The sequence below is a fragment of the Photinus pyralis genome, unplaced genomic scaffold (genome assembly GCF_008802855.1).
Source record: "Photinus pyralis isolate 1611_PpyrPB1 unplaced genomic scaffold, Ppyr1.3 Ppyr1.4_LG4, whole genome shotgun sequence".
In the NCBI taxonomy this organism is placed as follows: domain Eukaryota; kingdom Metazoa; phylum Arthropoda; class Insecta; order Coleoptera; family Lampyridae; genus Photinus; species Photinus pyralis.
In genome coordinates this window covers 26,736,234-26,752,949 of record NW_022170511.1, presented here as the reverse complement: position 1 = coordinate 26,752,949, position 16,716 = coordinate 26,736,234, and the positions used below count along the sequence as shown (strand labels likewise).

The 16,716-nt window shown below is 35.8% G+C and overlaps 1 protein-coding gene across 1 annotated transcript; it reads left to right on the top strand.

The window, feature by feature from the left end:
- Nucleotides 1-10,748: 10,748 nt before the first annotated feature.
- Nucleotides 10,749-11,918, top strand: LOC116168641 (signal peptidase complex catalytic subunit SEC11A-like). Its single transcript, XM_031484572.1, has 4 exons — nt 10,749-11,078; nt 11,128-11,387; nt 11,550-11,727; nt 11,796-11,918. Exons 1-4 carry the CDS (start codon nt 11,028-11,030, stop codon nt 11,844-11,846), a joined length of 540 nt encoding a protein of 179 aa, XP_031340432.1. The 5' UTR covers nt 10,749-11,027; the 3' UTR covers nt 11,847-11,918.
- The last annotated feature ends 4,798 nt before the right edge of the window (nt 11,919-16,716 follow it).

The following is a 16,716-nucleotide window of genomic DNA, read 5'->3' as shown; positions in this document are numbered from 1 at the left end:
TTCTTGTTTACTGAAAATCTAATCAATACTTCTGTCAGGCATTGCAAAATGCAAATCCTAGAACATATGCTGAGGTCGAGGGTCTCTCACTGCCCACAATATGTGTACACATTTTGTTGCACTGTCCAGTGTCTAGCAATGTCCTGCAGTGCGTTGCAGGTCACATCAGTGCACCACTGTGTGGTACTGCGCACATAGTGCATAGCAGTGTCCTGTGTCCCATATTTCCGTCCACAGTGCCACAGTGTGACGCCATAAATGTATTTGTGGGTGTGCGCAATGTCCTGATTTTTGCCTAATCCACCATTATCGATGTGTAAATCTTAATTTATTATCAATGTTTCTAAATATTACTAAATAATAATAACTTTTAAAAATAAGGCTGGGAAAATATGTTTAAGGGGCAAAAGTGTCGCATTATTAGTGATCTTCAAGATCGTTTTTAATTGTGTATTGCTGTCTATCCGTGCGCACAATAACTTTATTTAGAAACGTCTGATCACTTTGAAAATTGGTACACATGTTCTTAAGGTTCTCATGATGGTTGGAATGCATCTGTATAATATGAAGTAAGGGAATAAAGTCAATTATTATTAAGAAAGGTCGTTAGTGCTGTACAGCTACGTAGACTCTAAGGCCCAAAAGTTACAGCGCCAAAATGCGTAACCTCCAAAAAAATGTTTGCTTTTATAATTCTTGTGACAAATGAATAACCGGTTTTCTGTGTTAGTATTGAATATAATAAATCTATTCAATAGTGTTATAATAGATATATTTAAAAAATGTACATCCAAATCCCAAACATTTATTAGGTCCACCATGAAAATATTAGCCATATTAGGGGTTTTTCAAAATTTCGTCTAATTCGGGAACAACACAAAATAAATGAGAACTAACGCTTTTTATGCAAACTATATCCCTTTCCGAAAGATGCTACATGGCAATAATCTCAAATTTTTATCACACTAAAATTTTAGGGGTGTTACCTACAAAAAACGTTAGAAAACTTTCAATTCACCTAAAAATAAATCACATTTTTCGTGTGAATATTATGGAATTATAATGAATCCGGTTTCTATTTCTAAATTAGTCCCGATAAACGCAACAATGGCCCGTATGAATAAAAGTAAGCAAATGCTTATACTTGCAAAATTCAAAGTAAATACTCGTAAGTGCTCCTTCGCACTGGGCGACTTTGCAGCGCATCTAAGCAGAAGAACAGCACCCAGTTTTACCTATAAAAGTTCACTTTTTATTGGCAGTGCTCTAAAAAATTGTTTTTTTCCTAAATATTAACATTTTGTTCGGTAGCATACTTTTTAAATGTATAATTTACACGAAAAAAATTAGCCCCGTTTTTCATCTCATGTTTTACAGAGTTGAGACGAAACCTACCTTTGATCTCCCTTTTCAAATCCTTTTCGCTCGTTTGCATTTCTATCATAATATTCTTTGCTACGCTACGACCTTGATTAACTACCAATTTGTTTTGTAATTGAGTATAATTTTGTATTTTTGGTTGTAAAGAACTGCTTTACAATAGGTAGCTTTGTACGCAACTTAAACTTACGACTAAACAAAATTTCTGCCGATGACGTTCCTAAATTAGCAACACATGAATTTCTTATTCCAAAAGTACGTAGTCAATCCGTCATATTGGAAAAATAGCTAAACTTTCTTATGAAATGCTGCTTTTGTAGTTGAAGTATAACAAATTCTCGATAGTGGATATTCTTTGCAATGATGAAAAGAATGGCGGTACTTAAAAAATTGAAATATCGGTCTTAGTTTTTTAGGAAGATCGATGAATAGAAAAATCGTTTTTTGTAGATAACAGCCGTTGTAATGAGGGTAGAAAAACGTACAGCACCAATTTGGAAATCCGACAGTATTTCTTACATTCCATCTATTATGATTGATAAGGCATATGTTTAAAAAATAGTATATTATATTATGAGGAGCTAAAGTGATACTTTTTATGGCGAGTCGGTGTTTGATGGCCGAGCGAAGCCTCGATTTCAAATAAAAATGAAATTGCACAAAAAATACTTCGATAACTTTTCAAAAACCAGGTTTATCAGATGGAATGACTTCAACTACTCCTCCATTTGAAGCAGAAACCAATCCAGTTTTTGAAAATACTTCATTCATTCATTAGAAATAAGACGACCTAAACAAAACTTGACTCTTCAAAACTTGGATGCTGCAGAAACGAGCTCAGGGTTTAATTTCTATAATGGTAATATGACTAACTGCACTTTCAACATTAACTATTATTTAAATAAATAAATAGCTTCTTTGATCGACTATATTTTTATTTCTGTTAAAATCAGAAGTAAAGATCAACGCACTTGCTAGGTGAACCAAGAACCTAATGTAAATAACATCAAATTGTCAAAGCAAAACAATGTGACACTGGCACTGAAGCGTTTTAATGCCTAGGCACTAAAATACTTCACTGCCGCTTGTTCGATTGTTCTAAAAAGTCATTCTTTAATTCAAACTGCTGGGCTACGTAATGCCTTAATTGAATATAAAATTAGGGTAATGCCAATATTATATGACGTTTGAAGAAAAAATATGTTTCGCGATCAAAGCGCTAACATAAGGCCGAGCGCATACATACAACTGTTGCGTCGACTAAACTGTTTTGTCGAGTTTTGTACTTTTCGTGATTTCTACTCAACTAAACAGTTTGTTGATGGAGGTGCGCATACAATCGATTTTTTTATGTCCTCAAATTGACCAGATACTGTGTATGTACAGTCTCTTGTAAAAGTAATGTCCCTCGGATACCTACCACTGTAGCATAGGCAACCAACATCCCAGCCGCCTAGTCCAAGTTGGATTTGCGGGTGTGCGAGGTAGGTATCTAATGCGGTTCATTTTCAGCAGATATTCCCATTTAGCCAAACTAAATACTAGTTAGTAGAATAAAAGTGAATGCCATCGATTTATTAGCTCAAAAGATCTGCGCTGCATATCCTTGGCTTGGTGCAGTAAACATTTTTACATTTCTTACAATTGGTTTGGTGCGTTTTAAATTTGCAAATAGTTTAGCTAGAGACTATTAAGACAAAATAATGGCTTTTCACTTTAATTTTCTGAGTAGGTTTTCTTCTAACGAAATAAAGGTTTCTTGTTCTTTAATGACATTGAAATTCCAGTGTCATTAATAATTACTTGCGAGTAGGTCTCCTCATGGAATGCGATTAATTGCCCTACAAGTGCACTGTGCAACAATACCTTTCTTTTGTAACTAGCATCAGAAATTAAATGATATGCATTTGTGATACTTGGTCGTGGTTGATTTAATATCGAATTTAGTTTAGGAGAGCTTTTCCGTTGCATATTTTTGAGTAGGTAGGCGTATTATAAGGATATTTAGTCCAGGTTATAGGTATAATATTTTTTGACAAAAAATTAGTTTTCAGTTAAACCGGCTTTTTCATGCAGGTGAAATGATTAGAAATTAGGGAAAAATAAAACAGCTGAATTTTTCCGCGGATGCCATCCCGGGGTTTGAAAGGAGTGGGAGGTGGTAGTTACAAAAGGAACGGCATTGTTGCGCTTCCAGTGCAGATAATCGCATTCCATTAGGAGGCCCGAGTAATTAATAATGAGACTTCAATTTCAATGTCGGTATAAAACGACAAAATCATCACATTTATTTTGTTAGAAGAAAATCTACTCGAAAAAATTAAAAGTAAAAGGTCATTATTTTAGCTAAACTATTTCCAAATTTAAAACGCACCAAACCAATTGAAAGAAATGTAAAAATTTCTATTGTATTAAACCAAGGATAGGTTAAAGCAGCGCAGATCTTTTGAGCTAATAAATCGATGCCATTCATTTTCATTCTACTAGTCGGCTGGGATGTTGGTTGCCTATGCTACAGTGGTAGGAATCCGAGGGACATTACTTTTACAAGAGACTGTACATTGGAAATAATTTTTTATTTCTAAAATCTTTTGCATCCCGTCAGGATGCTTCAAGAAATAAAAAAAATCCCTATAATGAGGCTGTAATAATATTTCCCTTTGACGGGGCGGGGGGATACGTACAATACTAGGTAGGGTACTGCACATATTATATCATAAGTAGTGCTGAATATGAAATCTGTTTTATAAGAATGCTTTCAAATTACCAGAAGCGTAGCACTTTGTTTAGTTAGATCAAATCAAATATGACCAAATTACACGTTTGGGTATATTTCCCATCTAAAATTATCAGTTTCCTCAGATAATCCAGTACGCGGAGCAGTCAGAAGGGCCGATTCCTGCAAAATGTGGTGTAAACGATTTTAACGTTTTAAATGGTCCATTTGGGTCCAAATAACATGTATTTGAAGAGTGCAAACCAATTTTCTGCCGGCACAACTTTTGGCAGCCAAAAAACCTCAAAACGTTCGAACTTTTTTTCAATTTTTCGCTTAAAACTCGAAAACGGTCCATATTTTATGAATAACACTTCTTTAGTAAATTAAAGAAAACAAAATTCTGCGTCGATAAAAAAACAAACAAAATCGGTCCAATAGAAAAATTTTTACAAGCGATCAAAAAACGCCCATTTTTTCCAACTTTTCTAAAGAACTGAGTTAACCTTTTTTTAATGCGTTGTGGCTCCTAAAGGAACGATAAAATCCACTACCCCCCCTCCCTAAAGATTGTAGAACATCAATCAGAGAGTTCAAAAAGTACCAACAATTTAAAATTGGACCAATTTTTGAAATTCGTTGGAAAAAATGGGCGTTTTTTGATCGCTTGTAAACATTTTTCTATTGGACCGATTTTGTTTGTTTTTTTTGATCGACGCATAATTTTGAATTTCTTTAATTTTCTAAAGAAGTGTTATTCATAAAATATGGACCGTTTTCGAGTTTTAAGCGAAAAACTAAAAAAATGCCAAAAATTTTGAGGTTTTTTGACTGCCAAAAGTTGTGCCGGGAAAAAATTTGTGCGTACTCTTCAAATACATGTTATTTGGACCCGAATGGAGCATTTAAAACAATAAAATCTTTTACACCACCTTTTGCAGGTCAAAATTATCTGCATACTGGACTAAGAGTAAGTCTTCGTGAAAATTATCTATTTCGAGAAATGCGACCAAAAGCAAAAGATGCACATGCTCTTTGCTTTCCATAAAGTTGCGCCCAATAGACACATAGGCATTTTTTCACTTATTAGCCGAACATAAACATAGGAAACGTCGTGGTATGTTATATAAAAGAAACGCTACCGATATAAATACAATTCCCTTTTTTAGTTAAATTCCTAAGCGGAATACGATAACTAATGGCCGACACTGACAATTTTATTTAAAACAAAGTGTCACTGTTTTGCTCATGTAAAGTCAAGTTAGTGAAAGTGGTGGATATAAAAAAATTCTTGCACTTTTAAAAAAAATCGACTATTTATCTTTCCGTTTGAGAATACCTTTTGATGGAGTCCCACAAACTTCACATCAACTTGGCGTATTTTTTTCAAATTTCCAATACTATGTAGCGACAGAAACCGGTAAATTTTTTACTACTGCCTACTTCTTTTTTCAATATGGACTGATATCAACTTTATCAACAGGAATATTTGTCCCTCAAAAAATAGGAGGATCAAGTAAATTTTATTTTTACCATTGAATTCAGGGCAAAAAAGATGAAGTCATCTTACCGCACAAAAGATGTTCGGAAAAATTTTCCATGGGTCGTGCGTAGATATAAATAAGTAATACGCTAGATGTACAATTGTTATTAATTTTTGAAAAGATAAGGATTTGTTGTAACAGAATTTTAAATGTTAGCTACCATTTTTATGAAAAACATACAATTTTTGTTGTTGTTCACCCTTGTAGGTATATAAGTAAAGAAAGATTTATTTTAGGTGTTCGAAGTGCCGGTTTTTTTAGGATCTACCATACCTATAATAAGTGAATTCATTCATGCACATGTACCTAATAACTATAAAAATCTATAAATCAGAAATCAGTAAAAATGATTAGAACAACTCACAAGAAATAAAGGGGTAATTAAAAAATGTTATAACAAACAATGCTAATCTAGTCCACTAATTACCTGAAAACCAGGTAATTTACAGAAGGTGTCATTATAGAAAAATGCAGTAAATGCATTGAATTAGTTATTTACATATGAGTATGGTAAATCAAGGTTTACGTTAACGGGTGAGATGTTTACTGCCGAAGCGTAGCTGAGGCAGGAATTTCGAAACGAGTAACGTAAATTGATTTGACATACAAATAATGTAAAACATTTTATTTCATACTGCTCTATTTCTATTAAAATACCATTTTGATTAGAATGTTGTAGGTGCACATTAAAATAAAAGCAAAAGCCGATCACTTGATTTGTTTGATGACAGTAGTTTGACAAATATCAATGCATACGTTTAGATGGATGTCAGTTGCGGTTGCTAGGCAAAATTTTCAGTCTGGTAAAAATTTTCAGTCTGGTAAAATACGATTTACCAGACTCAAATCAGTCTGGGAAAGCGGCGATTACTAGATAGTATGAAATAATAGTTATTTACATATGAGTATGGTAAATCAAGGTTTACGTTAACGAGTGAGATGTTTACTGCCGAAGCGTAGCTGAGGCAGGAATTTCGAAACGAGTAACGTTAACTGATTTAACATACAAATAAAGTAAAACATTTTATTTCATACTGCTCTTTTTCTTTTAAAAGGCCATACAATTTTTGATTAGAATGTTGTACGCATTCAAATAAAAGCAAAAGTCGATCACTTGATTTGTTTGATCTGACTGTAGTTTGACACATTAATATACAGGTTTATATGGACGTCAGTTGATGTTGCTAGGCAACATTTCCAGTCTGGTAAAAATGTTCAGTCTGGTAAAATACGATTTACCAGACTCAAATGGGTCTGGGAAAGCGGCGATTACTAGATAGTATGAAATAAAAGTAATTTATTCAACGGTAACTTGGGTATTTTATCTGTGGTAACAGAAATGGGTATTTGTGTACCTCCAGTCAAATATTGTACAGCTTTTCGATAAACTTGTTTACATAATTAGTCCTCGATCATTATACATGGTCTATTGTGTTTAACAATAAATGAAGAGAATATGCAAAACTGATAAGGATAGATACATCGTTGGTTTCACTCAAGGAGAACATGTAGCAGTGTGTATTGTTGGCGATCTAACCAATTGCAATAACACTGAAATACAAATTGACTAGTGCTTTGAATATAAAATAATTATATTCAAAGATTAATTTCAGTGTTACAGTTACTCTCTTTAGCTTTCTTTAACAGTGTTTTGGCAATGTCCACAGCTCTTTCCGCAGGACCATTACTACATGCCAGAAAAAACCAAAGTGGCAATGATGACCGGCAGGAGGCAAGGTATGGACGCCACGATAGAGGTGCTCGGTCAGGCGATCACCGCGGAGCCTACCATCAAGGTGCTAGGTATCGTGCTCGACAAAAATCTGAGTTACATCAAGCATGTCAAATACGCGTGCGACAAAGCCTTGAGGGCCTATACGGCACTTATTCGGATAATGCCCAACACGGGCGGCGCTAGGGCCTCTAAGCGGAGAGTGGTAGCATCGGCCGCACTAACCATAGTTCTGTATGTATGGGGCGAAAATATGGAGCGAGGCCACAAGGTGGGGTGTGGTGATAGCGAGAACGGACCAGATCACGAGGCTGCTGGTTCTTAGAGTATGTTGCGCATACCGTACGGTACACCGGGATTACGCCATGGTGATAGCCGGGTTGCCGCCAGTTGGTATCACTGCGAAAGCGAGAGGGGAGAACTGGGATGTCGACGGCCTGGTGAACGCATGGCAGGAGCGATGGGAAAAGCTGGACACGGACGTTGATAAGGGACGTCAGGGAATGGACCAACAGGGTGCACGGCGAAGTCGATTACTATCTGACCCAGTTTCTGTCTGGCCACGGCGAAAACGCAAGCTACCTCCACCGATTCGGAAAACGGCCAAACCCATCCTGCGTCGACTGTGCAAACTTGGACCACCCAGGACATGCAGTGCTGGAGTGCGCGAGATGGCACGCGCGCAGACTAGCAGCAGAAGTAGAGGTTGGCGAACATCTGACAACGAAACGGTGGTTCCAATTATGCTGAACACACCGGAAGGCTGGAACGCCGTGCAAAAGCTGGTGACGGAAGTGGTCTGCAGAAGGGAGAGCGAGGGCCGGGAGAGACAGAGACGCGACGCCCATTAAGGCGAATTAACAGATACACTAAGGCTACCAACCGAAGATGACCACCTGTCTTCGAGCGAAAATAAAAATAAAATAAAACAAAAATATAATAAAATGACAAATTTAATAAAAATAAAATGAAAATAAAATAAATATGAAATAAAAATTAAATAAAAATAAAATAAAAATAAAATAAAAATAAAATAAAAATAAAATAAAAATAAAATAAAAATAAAATAAAAATAAAATAAAAATAAAATAAAAATAAAAAAAAAATAAAATAAAAATAAAATAAAAATAAAATAAAAATAAAATAAAAATAAAATAAAAATAAAATAAAAATAAAATAAAAATAAAATAAAAATAAAATAAAAATAAAATAAAAATAAAATAAACATAAAATAAACATAAAATAAAAATAAAAGCGGAAGCGGAACTTCGAGAAACATGAAAACTACGTTTTATTGCCAACGCAATGCCAACTTTCTTATTTATGAGAGCAGTTAAACGAAATATCATATGTAGGCGCCTTCAATGAAACTAAAACTAAACTAATATCGGTTTCAAAATTACTGTTAACGCAGGCTGTAAGTATGTTTTGTTTATGAAGGTATTCAATGAAATTTCTAATGTAGACAATGCGCAATGCTATTTACGACAGCATTTATAAAAAGTTCCATACACGGTGTCCATTTTTCGAGTGCCACTATGGGGATCTCGCTTATCTTAAGAGATAGAAACTTGGTTAAATTAGGGCAAAGTTGCGAATTTTCGTGCTGAATAATAATCTAAAAATAAATTTATAATATCTTCAATAGTTTTGAAAATATGGCAAAAAATCGAAAATTTCTGATTTTCATTTTTAACTTTTTCATGGTAAACTAATTGTACTAGACATTTCTAATTAACACATTATTCAGACACTTTTTAATGGAGATTTTGAATATGGCATCCCGTTTTTAATAACTTTCAAGATAACGGAGAAACACGTGGCAACATTAGTTTTTTTTATGGGCGCCGTTTTGGGTTTTGACATTTTGAGATTAGGTTTTTTTTTCTCTTTACAACGATATATCACACATGGTGGTTCAGTATCACATTTTTTCTAAAAATACAATTTCATTTTCTGCGAAGAGTGCTACGCAAAAACAAAACGTTGTTTTGTTGTGAACAAAATGTTGACCTATTTCAAACAGTGTCATTTACGTTTGTGCTAGTTTTATTGCTAAAATATTATTTAATCTTATATATTTTGTTCTAATTTGAATTATAATTTTCTTTTAAAACGAAGGTTCAATTCTGTTCATATGAAAATCGAATTTTCTCAACACATCTAGTTCCCTGATGCCAATGCTGCAACCGGACATATGCATCAAACTGCCAAACTTTTGTTCACAATAAAAGAACGTTTTGTTTTTCCAAAGCACTCTTCCCAAAAAATTAAAAATTGTATTTTAGGAAAAATGTGATAGGTAGGTACTGAACCACCATGTGTGATATATCGTCGTAAAGAGAAAAAAAGACGTAATCTTAAAATCTCAAAATTAAAAATGGCGCCCATAAGAAAAACTTAAGTTGACACGTGTTTCTCTGTCATCTTAAAAGTTATTTAAAACGAGATGTCACATTCGAAATCTCCATTGAAAAGTGTTCGAATAATGTGTTAATTAGAAATGTCTAGTACGACTAGTTTATCACAAAAAATAAAAACGAAAATCAGAAAGTTTCGTTTTTTTGCGATATTTTCAGAAGTATTGATGATATTTTAAATTTCTTTTCAGATGGTTATTCAGCAGGGAAATTCTCAACTTCGCCCCCATTTAACCAACTTTCTATCTCTTAAGGTAAGGGAGATCCCCATAGTGGCACTCGAAAAATGGACACCGTGTATATAGACACTCCGAATAAAAGTAAAACTAATGCCCATTTCAAAATTTGTATGTATTTGTATAGGCTCTACTACTTTCCATTAAACTGTATAGACTTCGACGATAGGCGGCTCATTTGAAAGAGAATGGGGTAAGGATCTCGCGCCTACCGGTATTTTTTCCTGGTCCTAGCATTAATGTTATTATGAGGACGCTCTCGTCATTTATGTTTGCATAATGACTTTTTAAAGTTGTTTTTTACTGTGTGCTGTTGTTTGTTCATTGTCATAGAAACTGCAACCGCGCCACAATATACAAAAAAATGCAATAGCAGTTGGTGTAAGATTGTTTCATTGTTAATGTATTCGTATTTTGTTAAAATGTGAACCATTTAGTGTTTGTGTAAGTTAAAGTATCTAACTGTGTAATTTTCTTTAGGTATTCGTTGTTTTTGTGTTGGATCAGTGTTTGAGAATTGTAAAAGTGCTGCTGAAGCGATTGAGTCTTGGATTTGTGTGTAATTGTTTGTACTTATCGATTGCTGATATGTGGAATGAATATGGGGTGGGGTGGGGGGGGGGGGGGGGGGGGGGGGTGTGAACGTATGTAGTATCTCTATCTTTATGGTATGTACCTAAAAGTGTTGTTGTTCCGATGACTGACATAAATAGGAAATCAATTGGATGATTTTTAAAATGTTAACCCATCAAACTAGCTCCTTCTTTCAGACAATTAACTAAACATATAGATTTCTAGTGAGCGGTGCTTGAGTTGCATCGCGCGATATCGAGCAAAACATTCCGTAATCTCTAAACTACAATCAGGTGACACAGATTATCAAAAACCTGTTCATAGGTCAAAATCGAATGTAGCCACCATTATCTAATAATTGACGTGGTATTCACTGTGCCTCTACCGCGATTACCACGTGAAAAAGACCAAATTCATTTAACAGAAATGGATGTTGTTGGATTATGCGATGAAGTTCGCCGGATGAATAAAAGACAGGTGATAAGGATTAGTACGTGCATACATTTTTTATGTGTCTAAATTGTAGTTTTTGTACCAATTGTTGTCCTTTGGAATGATAGTATCTTCTGCACTGATGATATGGAAAGGTTTGATGATAGCAACTAGTTGCGAAAGTCCTATTGTGGTCGTTCTTAGTGGTAGCATGGAACCGGCATATCAAAGGGGTGATTTACTACTTTTAACAAATTATGCCAAAGAACCAATTAGAGTGGGAGATGTTATCGTGTTCAAAGTGAAAACCCATGGTATACCTGTTGTACATAGAGTACTAAAACTTCATGAAAAGTATGAAACATTTCTACTGCTTTCTTACGTGCTTAATTGACATTAACTTTGTGTAGAGGCAATCGGTCATTTTTATGCTGACAAGTTTGCAAAGACACCACTTTATTACTCTTCGTTTAAATCTTACCAGATATTGTAGTTTCACATGAATATTTTTTATAGACGAAATGGCACGTCTAAGTTTTTAACAAAAGGAGACAATAATCAAGTTGACGATAGAGGTTTATATGGACCTGGTAAAATATGGTTAAACAAAGATGACCTAGTTGGTAAAACAAAAGCATTTCTGCCATATATTGGAATGGTGACTGTAGTAATGTCTGATTACCCATTATTAAAGGTAAACAACGGCTCTCCGATATATTAATATGTGTAATAAATTACCTAATAATTCATCTTCCATTGTAGTTTGCTCTGTTGGGATGCCTTGGATTGTACGTCATTCTTCATCGTGAATGAGTTAAATTAAAGTACCTATTATACTGCTACCTACCCTGTACAGATGCTACAATAAAAATATTTTGTGTGTTAGGCTTTTGCAAGATGTATGTATATGCTACAATTTTTTTTAGCGCATTTTTGATTCTGACAAAGGAACTTATTTTTCCACTAAGGCTCGATGCACACTTGCGTGTTTTTAAGCCGCGTGTTTCTGTCATTACACATTGGAGCGGTTTTGAACCGCCGAACGCTGCGACGCGACGCTGCTATAAAAAGACGCATTTCCTAAGATTTTCCCAAGAGGTGAATTTTTCGTCTGTGGCAGAGATGGGAATTACCTTAGATCAGTTTCGAGCATTCTGCCGGCTATTCCGAATTAGGGTTTCTTGCAGTTTTCCTAATTCGTAAGGTAAATACCGGAGTAGTATAGAACAACTTAAGACCTTCTGCCTCTAAAAAGCATTATGCGGGTCACTCTGTAATTGGGCGCAAGCCTGTTGAGGGCCCAGAACAAGAAAGGTATAATAAATAAATAAATAAAAATGGATAAATATCAAAGCGTTACTTTTGCTTTCTCAGTGTGTGAATATTTATGACAATAAAGAACAATATGGGTTCACCACATGGTTAGTGCTAGTTCGTTTCCCTGTTTCAAGATCTTCGCACAGAGACGAAACGAAATTCTTATCTTTATTCTATCATGGAACAGTCCTGATCTTGTGTTCTATATTGTCGGTTGGTTCTTAATAGCATCAGGTAATAACTCTGTGTCGACTTCCATCGTGCGATCAGTGTGTACTCGTTGATTGCCTAGTACAGCCACAGATTGCTCGGCGTGTTGTGAAAACGGCGAGTATGCGGCGGCCGGCGGGGCGGAGCAGAAACTGGCGTCCTCAAAAAAAAAGTCCGGTGCACGCTATTTTGCAAGCAGCTTGTCCGCCGCGGTTCTGCTCGAGTGTGTACAGCGCAACTAGAGCCCATGGACTGCTAAACCACTACCGTTCGCCCGTAACTTGCATGCGGCTTGAAAACACGCAAATGTGCATCGACCCTTACGCTATGTCTTACGTGAACACGGGCGCTGCGGTACGGGCGATGCGATGCGTGCATTGCGACTTGCGAGGAACGTTTGCGATAAAAACAACTAAAATCAAATCAATCGTCCAGCGTAAACACGTAGCCCAGTAAATTCGCCCGCGGTTGGTTCGACGCATCGCACGCATTGTTTTTAATTTAACTAGGTTTAATGCTACGTTTCCACACGCGGCAAGCATCTCGGTAAGCTGCTCGGCGAATCACCGCGTACCAGAGACTTGTTATAACAAGTCTCTGCCGCGTACAAAGCAAGCTGTTTACACGCATCTAAGCACAACTCAGAACAAGCTCACAACCAAACATGGCGGACGTAGATGTTTATTTGTTACTCATTTGTAAACAATAGTAAACGTAAAGTTCTTAAATTGATCTTGAAGAAATGTCTAAAATATCATGTTATCCATGTAACAGAGACTTCGCATTAATTCTGGCCAATGAAATTACTAGATTACTAACTTGTAAAATTTTTACAGGTCTGCTGTCAGTTTTACCAAAGAGTATATAGCGGAGTATACTCTTTGGTTTTACAAGTCAGTAGCGTTTAAACATGACGTTTATCCGTTTGTGTTTTGTCTTGTTAATCAACGTTATCAACTGAGTAACAAATAAAATACTATATTTAGTACTCTCTAAAAGAAAAGAGATGCTACATGTCATGTTAAAAGAGTTATTTGTTACTCAGTTGTAAACGTTGATTAACAAGACAAAACGCAAACGGGTAAACGTCATGTTTAAACGCTACTGACTTGTAAAACTGACAGCTGACCTGTAAAAATTTTACAAGTTAGGAATCTAGTAATTTCATTGGACAGAATTAATGCGAAGTCTCTGTTACATGGATTACATAATATTTTAGACATTTCGTCGAGAATTTAAGAACTAATTATTTACGTTTACTCAAAGAGTATACAACGAATACTCCTTGGTTTACTATTGTTTACAAATGAGTAACAAATAAAATATTGTACATTATACTCCAGGTAATAGTTTTTACTGGCTCTACGAGATGACAGGCTCGCCCCATGGCTCGCCAGTCAACTTCTCCTATCGCCAGTAAAAACGCACTTACCTGGCTAATAATGTAAAATATTATTATAGCAGTTACTTGCAGTAATCTTGATTAATATATGTTGTTCTCATTGTCAATGGAAGTGTGACATAAATTATAAAATAATAATTTCAAGTTTAATTTACTCTATCAGTAGGTAATACTTCACAGTTCACATCCACGAATCTTCAACACTACATTTGTACAGTTCATAAGTTTACCAAAGTAATTATTATGTTCTCAATTTAAATATTAGAATTAAGTCTAAAAATCTCGCGCTGTTGCTGGGAAAAAAAAGATTGTCAATTATTATTTTTTAGTTAGTTACGCATCGCTTTTCAATTAGGATATTAATATAAATAGTTCTCTGTACTTCTGTGGTATGGATAAATTATAAACTAAAGACATGTGAATTTAACTAATAGTGTGCCACCTCAAAATACACAACAGTAATGGTTTTTACAATCCACAAAAACAGCGATTTGGTACGCCACTGGTATAAAAACTACCAACAAAACCCAAAAGAAAATCCCTAATTATAAAACTAAATAGGCGTTTTTTCGAGTTGACCAGTTCAAATCTTATACCATACAGTACATGCAGTACATGGACTGCTATTAGCCCTATGCTTTCAATACAAAATGGGTGGTCACGGATAGAGGGCACTGTAGTCGTGGGTATGTGAATCTCGGGGTAAACTAAAGTCGTATGAACATCACTCGGATTGCATAAAGAGTAGCTTTCATGGTAACCACTAACCGCGTAGTACGGGAAGCTTTAAATACTCTTGATTATATACGTCTACAAATAAGCACAGCTTTGCTTTTTTGCCATATCTAGGCAGGCGATTAATTAATTGACATTTGTTAATTTATAGGTTGACAGTCTCAAATCGTGTCTAATCGGGCAACTTCGGAGAGACTCGTTTACCCTGAAAGTCACATACCCAGGCGATGTCCTTGACCATATTTTAGTTACAATTAGCAGTCCATGTACTATATGGTCTTAAGGGAAAAAAATGATCAAAGTCCTCGTGTGAGATCGAAGGGACTTCAGCGCATTTTTGTGTGGCAGATCAGTATTCTATTAGCCACTTTTGACTCAACCATGGATAAAAGATCTTGTCGGAGGCCACATTTCCTTTTTCGGTGCATACTTATACCACATTTTGGTGGATCTCGCTAAAAACCTTCCACAAAATAGTACTTAATTTTTGGGAGGCACTTCTCATTGCTCGAGCTTCTATTGACGACACGAGAAAGAGAAACAGCCATTCGAGATTTACGAAACGTTAAAACGCGTGACAGAATTCGCAACGGAAGGTAAAAGGTGCCCGAAGTTGACTACCTCTCGAAGACGCGCGCGCGCGCTTGCAAAAGGTCGTTAATTTCGCCCCTAGGCCAAAAAACAAAATTCCGCCACGCAGGAGTTGTGCGCGTTTACATCTTTCCGACGACACCAATTTGAAAAGAATCGGACCAAAACTGTAGTAGAAGATAGGAAAAAACTGAAAACCTTCACGTTAGTATACTACGCTCGAGGACGACGCCCAGATGTCGCCAACCCCACATCATGTAGTGATGTAGCCATGTCCCCAAGGTTTACAAATTACACGGCCTTGTAGATACACATACACCCTTCTACGCGCCCACATTTACTGCCAGCCAGCAGACCAGCCAGCCAGCCAGCCAAAGTGAGATTAAAAGCTACTTTTTACAAATAAATTTGCAAAAATGCGCTAAAAACGCCTAATATTAACTTAAAATATTCTTAAAAGGTGGCGAAACTAGAGAGCACAGTGACAGATGTAAACATATGTTACTGGAAATCTGTATAATTCAGGTATTCTATACCTATAGGCAACGTGAGGATAGGAAAATGTTATACAGCCCCACCCGAAGACAGAAGTAGCTAGGTATTGTCTAAAAACGCCTAATATTAACTTAAAATATTCTTAAAAGGTGGCGAAACTAGAGAGCACAGTGACAGATGTAAACATATGTTACTGGAAATCTGTATAATTCAGGTATTCTAAACTGAAAACCTAGCTAGGTATTGTCTTTGTCGATTATGGTATTGTATAGAAAACTGAAAACCTAAATTATGCAAATTGTTGGCAGTAAACCCTATGCAAAGTAACTGTAGATTAGAGTTCACTGATTGCCAGAACATGTCTACTATTTCTACTAACATTTATCATTGTTTAAATATAGTATTTAAACAATGCATTTATTACATCTGAGTTCTAATATTCGAGTTTGTTGATTGTATGTGTGATGTGTTGTCTATCTTCCAGGGTGGATTGGCTCACTATTTTAGGTAAAAGCCCATTGTAAAGATACAGGAACATTTTTAGACGGAACTGCAAGAAAAGGTTGATCTTGAGGTACCGATGCAAAATTGTTTTAACATACTTTTTGTTGAAATTGCGATAACAACGTACAGTTCAGTTGCGAATATTTAAAAGTGGGAGGGAAATATTATAGTTCCATCTGTTCCAACGTTTCTTTTAGATTTTAGTGTACGTGTGGTGCACAGGGCACAGCTCACATCGCGGGATGAGCGATGAGATGCTTTGCAATGCGATGAATTCAAACCTCTATCTAAACTTGAATGCATGTGTTTATTTAGAAGACAACTGTTTTATGTGTTACTTCGGGCGATGGTTTGAAATTCAAGCAAGTTTGATCTAATCGCCAGCCATGCACAAATCGCAAGTGAAATATGACGCTGATTTTATTTTAT

Excerpts from the sequence above, each read along its gene's own strand:
- LOC116168641 (XM_031484572.1), top strand. The coding sequence starts at position 11,028 with ATGGATGTTGTTGGATTATGCGATGAAGTTCGCCGGATGAATAAAAGA. Across the intron at positions 11,079-11,127 it reads GCCGGATGAATAAAAGACAG|TTTTTGTACCAATTGTTGTC; the intron begins GTGATAAGGATT and ends TCTAAATTGTAG. Across the intron at positions 11,388-11,549 it reads GTACTAAAACTTCATGAAAA|ACGAAATGGCACGTCTAAGT; the intron begins GTATGAAACATT and ends TATTTTTTATAG.